General features: G+C 39.3%; 1 protein-coding gene across 2 annotated transcripts in view; it reads left to right on the top strand.

The window, feature by feature from the left end:
• The first annotated feature begins 7,598 nt into the window (after window positions 1-7,598).
• The window catches only part of POLE2 (DNA polymerase epsilon 2, accessory subunit), a 31,285-nt gene continuing 31,064 nt past the window's right edge, over window positions 7,599-7,819 (top strand). For both annotated transcript variants that reach the window (XM_019451893.2, XM_019451892.2), the window contains exon 1: window positions 7,599-7,694. In XM_019451893.2, coding sequence (XP_019307438.1) covers window positions 7,627-7,694 — 68 coding nt within the window. In that variant the 5' untranslated portion in view covers window positions 7,599-7,626. The remainder of the gene's footprint in view (window positions 7,695-7,819) is intronic.

The following is a 7,819-nucleotide window of genomic DNA, read 5'->3' as shown; positions in this document are numbered from 1 at the left end:
TATATGTATACATATATGTGTATGTATTTGTGCATATATGTATATATACAATTTGTACATATATATACAATATAAATACTATATATGTGTATATATGTATGTATATATATATGTATACACACACACAATGGAGTATTATTTGGCAATCAAAAAGAATGAAATCTTGCCATTTGCAACTATGTGGATGGAACTAGAGGGTATTATCCTAAGTGAAATTAGTCAGAGAAAGACAAATATCATATGACTTCATTCATATATGGAATTTAAGACATAAAATAGATGAACATAAGGGAAAGGAAGCAAAAATAATATAAAAACAGGGAAGGGGACAAAACATAAAAGACTCTTAAATATAGAGAACAAACTGAGGGTTGCTGGAGGGGTTGTGGGTGGGGGATGAGCTAAATGGGTAAGGAACATTAAAGAAGACACTTGTTGAGATGAGCACTGGATGTTATACATAGGGGACAAATCACTGGAATCTACTCCTGAAATCATTATTGCACTATGCTAACTAACTCGGATATATATTTAAAAATATAAATAAATAAATAAATAAATAAATAAGAACTTTGTTTCTTCCTAAATTTTGATAACTCATTCAAGCTAATGTTGCTTTTTTTGGGGGGGGGGTATTGTGATTATCTATGAAGTAAAATAATTTAAATAAATATTTTAAACAAAAAGAAAAAGAAAGAGAGTTGGGGTGCCTGGGTGGCTCAGTCAATTAAGTGACTGACTCTTGATTTTGGTTCAGGTCATGATCTCACGGTTTGTGGGTCAAGTCCTGCGTCTCTCTCCCTCTCTCTCTGCCCCTCTCCCACCTTCAAAAAATAAAAAAAAAAAAAGAAGAGAGACTTGATCACTTTTGCACTGGCCTTCTCTTAGTCCCCAGCCTCAGAACCTTTTGCTGACTCCTCTCTACATTCTTTCCCTCCAAGGTTGTCCCCAAGGAATGCTAAATTCTTCTCTATTATTTAGATGAACTTAGGCTACCAAACTCCTCTCCCAAACTCCCAAACTTGAGTCTAAGAGCATCTTTCCTTGTCTAACTAACCCCATCAATATTGGACAACAAAAAGGCATGAACAAGACCCAACTTCCCTTCAGAGCTGTTGCAATTTTTAATGGCTTGGATTTAATAATGAAGAAAGGCAAACAATATTTTAAAGCAAAAAAAAAAAAAATGACAAAAATGAGCATCTCTGTATTCACCACTTTCTTTCAAAAAAAAAAAGAAGAAGAAGAAGATAACCCCTTTGCTGTCTCTCCCTCTCAGCCCCTCGCCCCCACCACCCCAGCATAATCACTAGGCTGAATTTCACATTACTTATTCCCTAGCTTTTCTTTATAGTTTACCACATAGATTATTTTTTGAACTTTGTATAAATGCAATCATGGTGTATATATTGTTCTATGGTTTGGTTTTATTCACCCAACATACGCCTGAGGCTACTTCATGCGTGTAAGGGTGTAATTCTGTTTTTCCATTGCTATCGCATTTTATGGTATGAACATTTCAGAATATATTTATCCTTTGTACTGTTGAAGGTCACCTAAGTTCGTCCTCATTTTTACTACAACAACAAGGCTATTAGTAAATATTCTAGCGTTTGTGCACCACAAAGTATCTGTCAGAACTATTCAACTCTTTCTTTGTAACAAAGTAGCTATTTTTTCAACTTTACTGGTTAATACTAATTTGCTTTCTAAAGTAATTGTAACAGTCTATATGCCCATCAGCAGCAGATAACAAGTCCAATTGCTTTTAATCCTTGCTATCATCTACCTTTTTAATTTTTTGCCAATCTGATGACTATAAAAAAGTATATCTTCCTGATTTCAAACTATATTACAAAGCTATAGTAATCAAAACAATATGGTATTAGCATAAAAATAGATATGTAGATCAATGGAACAAAATAGAGCTTGGAAATAAACCCACATATATATGGCTAATTAATTTATGACAAAGGAGCCAAGGATATACAATGGGAAAAGTATATCTCTTCAATAAACAGTGTTGGGAAAACTTAACAGCACATACAGAAGAATCAAAGTAGACCCATAACTTACACCATATACAAAAATCAACTCAAAATGGGTTAAACTTAAACACACAACTCCAAACCATAAATACCTAGGAAAAAAAAATAGAGGAAAAGCTCTCTGACATTGGTCTTGGCAGTGATTTTTTGGAGATGACACCAGAAGCACAGGCAGAAAAAGTAAAAATAAACAAGGAGGACTGCATCAAACTAAAAAGATTGTACACAATAAAGGAAACAATCAGCAAGATGAAAAGGCAACCTACAGAATAGGAGAAAATATTTGCAAATTATATACTCAATATAAAGGTTAATATGCAAAATCTGTGAGGAATTCATACAACTCAATAGCAAAAATGAGCAAGAAACAAAAAAAACCTATTATAAATGGGCAAAGGACCTTAATAGACGTTTTTCCAAAGAAGACATACAAATAGCCATCAGGTATATGAAACGGTGCTCAATATCACGAATCAGGGAAATGCAGATCAAAATGTCAATGAGACATCACCTCATATCTAATAGGTTGGCTGTTTTCAAAACATCAAAAGATAAGTGCTGACGAGGATGTGGAGAAATGGAAACCCTTGTGCACTGTTTTTGGGAATGCAAATTGGTATAGCTATAATGGAAAACAGTATATGTATGTGCTTCAGAAAATTAAAAATAGAACTACCTTATGATCCAACAGTCTCACTTCTACCCACAGGAAATGAAATCACTATCTTGAAGAGCTATATCTGCTCTCTTGCACTCATTGCAGCAGTATTAGACGATAGCTCGGATATGTGAACAGTGTTAAGTGTCTGTCAATGGATGAATGGATAAAAAAACTGTGATATATAAATATATATACAATGGAATATTTTTCAGCTTTAAAAAAAAGAAGGAAATCCTGCACTGTAACAATAAGGGTGACCCTGGAGAACGTTATGCTAATTTAAATAAGCCAGATACAGAAAGACAAGTATTGCATAATCTCACTTATATGTAGAACCTTAAAATATCTAATTTATAGAGACAGAGAGTAGAATGTGGTTACCAGTAGCTAAGGGGTGTGGGAAAAGAGGGGATGTTGGTCAAGGGTACAAACTTTCAGTTAGACGAATAGACTCTGGAGACCTAATATACAGCATTGTGACTAAAGATAATAATAATGTAATACATACTTGAAATCTGCTAAGAGAGTAGGTCTTAACCATTCTCACCACACACATAAAATGGTAACTATGTGAGGTGATGGATATGTTAATTAACTTGATTGTGGTGATCATTTCACAATGTATGCATATATCAAAACATCACGTTGTACACCTTAAATATGTACAGTTTTTATTTGTCAGTAATTCCTCATAAATCTGGAGGGAAAGAAAGAAGCAAGACACAAAAAAGTATGTTATGTGATTTCATCTCCATGAAGTTTAAGATATACGAAACTAATCTATGTCAATAGAAAGCAGGAAAGTGGGTGTTTGTGGGTAAGGAGAGGGGATTTTTAAAAAGGAGTATAAGGAAACATTCTGGGGTGATGGAGATGTTCTATATCTTGGTTGGGATCATGGTTACATGGGTTTACACATTCATCAAAACTCATTGAATAGCATTCTTCCCATATGTGCAATGTATGTAAAAAAAAATAGTTTTTAAAAGTCCTCACTCTATCATTTTCTTATTGCTAGTAATATTGATATTGTATTTTTGAAATGGCCCACTTGTCTTTCTGGACCTTAAAGTCCAGTGGGGGCTATAGAGCAGCAAACAGACAACTATCATACTATGTAGAAAGTGTGATGATAGCCAAAGTCAAGGGCACCTTGGAGGTGCATAGGAAAGCCACTAACTCAGGTTTGGGAGAGTCAGGGAAGATTCCTGAGAGAACATACAGTCTAAGCTAGAAGCTGAAGGATGAGCAGAAGTTGTTCAGGCAAACGGAGGGGAAGAGGGAGAGAAGTGTTCCTGGAAGATGGAACATGAGAGAAGAAAGAAAGATGTCCTGTTCATTTTATCCTAACGTCAAGAGTTTGATGTGTTTTAACTCGGGAAGTGAAATAATTATTTTTAGAAAGTTTATTCTGATGGCAAGATTGGAGACAAAGAGACCAGTTGGAAGGTCAGGCGCTGCTAGCTAGAGAGGCTGGTGTCCTGAATGAGGCCTCAGGGAGATAGAGGTGGACAGGTTTGAGAAATACTTAAAAAGTATAACCTGGGGTGCCTGACTGGCTCAGTTGGCGGAGTATACAACTCTTGATATCAGAGTGAGATCTGTGAGTTCAAGCCCCATGTTGGGTGTAGAGATTACTTAAAAAAAAAAAAAAAAAAGTAGAACTCAAGGGATTTGGTGGCTGCTTGGTTTATGGGGGATGAAGCAGACGGGGGAGGAAAGGATGTTGCCTAGTTTTCTAGCTTGGTCAGTGGATGAAAAGGTAATGAATTCGGGTAGTGAACAAGAGAAGAGGAACAGATTTGAAAGGGATAATGGTGAGTTCACGTGTGGGCATATTGAGTTGGATTTAAAGCAGAGAGGAATAAGAAATACGGATTTTGGAGTCATCAGCATAGAGTTGTTCACTGAAGTATCAGGACTTTATGAGGTAGCCAGGTGAAGGAGATATGGTTGGCAAGTTGGTGCTGGCTGTGGCAGGAGACCTTGATATCTTAACACGTGGACTTTTCATAAAGGTTCTTGAGGGCAGTTGGCTTCCCCAAGAGCTAGTGACCCAAGAGAAAGCAAGATGGAAATAGCAATATCTTTTATGACCTGGTTTTGGAAGATATAACCTGTCCTTTCTACAATATCCTTTTAGTGTTATGGGTCAGTCCTCTTCAGTGTGGGAGGCGAGTATATAAGTTATGAACACCCAGAAGCAAAAATCACTGGGGGGCTATCCACAATCTGAATGGTTGCTTTCATCTGTTTTCCTCCATTGACACTAACAGAATAGGCCAGTTGGCTTTTAGATTGTCCCACGTTCTGGATTTGTCTGATTGTCCTCATGGTGTAATTTGGCTTAGTTCCCTCTCTGTATTTCCTTAAGCCAGAAATTAGATCTAGGTTTGATTAAATTTAGCTTAACCTTTTTGGCAAGCATGCTTCATAGGTGACACTGTATGTCATATTGCATTATAACAATAACAAAACTTCAAAGTAGCCCACTATTAATGATGCTAAGTGTGATACTTGGTTAAAGTGGTAACCTCTGAATGATCCATTGTAAAAGGTAAGTTCTATCCTTTGTATTATTAGCTAGTAACCTGTAGGGTAACACTTTGGGACCGCACAAATATCTGTTCCCTAAAACTCTTATCTGATGTTTTTAACATTTTATATCCCTATTCCCTCTACTTTACTACCCATAGATAACCATTTGTTTTCTGTTTATCTATCTAGTGGTTAAGCAGATACAATCATCATTATTTGTACATTTCATATTTGTGAATTTACCTAATTGATAAAATTTATTTGTAACTCCCAAATCATACTGGGGGCTTTCACAGTCATTGAAGACATGCACAGAGCAGTGCAAAATTTTCATTGCCCATCACACACGTTTGTGGCTGAGACTGAACAAGACGATACTTTGGTTTCTTTTTTCATCTCTCACATATAAACAGGTGTCTTTTTCGAGGTATATTTAGTGCTACATTTTCTGCATTTTTGTGATTTTTGTTGGTGATTTTGCTGTTTAAAATGGCCTCCAAGCATAGTGCTAAAGTGCTTTCTGGTGTTTCAAGGCACAACATGGCGCCTGAGTAGCTAATACATGTGTTAGATAAGCTTCCTTCAGGCATGAATAGTAGTGCTGTTGGTCTTGAGTTCAATGTCAATGCATCAATAATATGTATTAAAGGTGTCTTGAAATGGAAGCATCCATCAAACAAGGTTATGTATCTAACCATTGATGAAAATATGACCAGAGGCTTTATATTCCCTCTGAAAATGTTATATTTCCAATTTAATGCACAGTTAAGTGTATTGATTTGGGTGTGCTTTCAATTTTAAGTTTACGTGTTTCCTTTATATTTTTTTAAATATGTAAGACATATAAATGGGTCTACAGTTGAAAGTCTTACCAAAAAGAAAGTCTCATTCTGTCCTTATACCCTCCTGTCCTTTACAATTAACCATTTTTTTCATTGTGTAGTGTAACATTCAAGTGTTTTAAAATACAAAACCAAGTAAATACATATACATGTATATATTCTTATTTTCTCTCCTTTTACCATACTTAAAAAATTTTTTTTAATGTTTATTTTTGAGAGAGAGACACACACAGAGTGTCAACAGGGGAGAGTCAGAGAGAGAGAAACACAGAATCTGAAACAGGCTCCAGGCTCTGAGCTGTCAGCATAGAGCTCCATGTGAGGCTCAAGCTCACAAACTGTGAGATCATGACCTGAACCAAAGTGGGCCACTTAACCGACTGAGACACCCGGGGGGGGGGGGGGGGGGGGGGCTCCTTTACCATACCTTTAAAGAAGTAAATCATGTACGTCGGAAGTCACTGTATATCAGTACTCAGAAATTGTTCTCGTGTTTTATAAGGCTGCATGTTCACTTATAAGCACTCTATGGTTTTGTTCAACTCACTGAAACAAGTGTTTTTTTTTTTCTTAATTTTTTTTTAACGTTTATTTATTTTTGAGACAGAGACAGAGCATGAATGGGGGAAGGGCAGAGAGAGGGAGACACAGAAATGGAAGCAGGCTCCGAGCTCCGAGCCGTCAGCCCAGGGCCCCACTCGGGGCTCGAACTCACGGACCGCGAGATAGTGACCTGAGCTGAAGTCGGCCGCTTAACCGACTGAACCAGCCAGGCGCCCCGAAACAAGTGTTTTTAAAGTGTGGCAGATTCGCTTGTTGGAATCAGACTAAGTTCACATCCTGGCATCACCACTTAGAGAAGGTTTCATCTTGAGGGAAGCATCTCCCATTTTTGCGTCTCAGTTTTCTCATCTGTAAAATGTGTTGAAAAAATAGCACACAGCTCATTCGGTTTACGAGCAATACGACAGTTAATATACTTCATGCTTATGACATTGCATGGAACAAAGGAAGTTCTCAAATACAAAGCGGGGTGGGTGGGAATGGTGGTGATTTTTGTAGCAGCTTCGAGTGAATGTTGGGGAAAACCTTATAATGTTTCCAGAACCCGTGTGAAGTAGAGAGCAGGAGTACACAGGGCTCCCGGGTCTGGGATGAGCCGGATGGGAGTCCCGGGTCTGGGATGAGCCGGATGGGAGTCCCGGAAGATGACAGCGATGAGGGCAGCGATGTGACGGCAGGTCAATACCGCGCGTGGGGGAGGGAAGCACACTACCAACCAGACACCAGGAAAGGACGCTTTCTCCTTTCATTCTCTGGGCAACAAAAGCGTGCGGTGTCGTCTCTTCTTTTAGCCTACAGGGTCACGGGCTGCGACGCGCCAGGCACCCGGGGGCGCCGAGCTCTCGGCTCGGGGGCTGGGGCCCAGGCTGGGCTTGCAGCACCCAAGCCTGGGCAGGGGCCGCGCGGGGGCGGGGCGATCCCGGGAAGGGGCGTGGCAGGGGCGGGGCAGCGGCCGTGGCGCCAAAACGCGAACATGGCGCCTGAGCGGCTGAGGAACCGGGCAGTAACCGCCTTCAAGCTGCGTGGCTTGCTGCTCCGGGGGTGAGTCTCCCTGGGGGCAGTTTACGGGAAGGACCAGGAGGGCCAGGGTCAGGCGACCGCGCCGGGCAGAGGGACGCGCCGCGCGCCGATCGTAGGCTTGGCCTTAAATTACAGAGACCTTGAAA

Source organism: Panthera pardus, unplaced genomic scaffold (genome assembly GCF_024362965.1).
Source record: "Panthera pardus isolate Hobbes unplaced genomic scaffold, ASM2436296v1 HiC_scaffold_24, whole genome shotgun sequence".
NCBI classification, from domain to species: domain Eukaryota; kingdom Metazoa; phylum Chordata; class Mammalia; order Carnivora; family Felidae; genus Panthera; species Panthera pardus.
The sequence above is the reverse complement of the archived record's forward strand: the minus strand, read 5'-3'. Positions and strand labels throughout refer to the sequence as shown.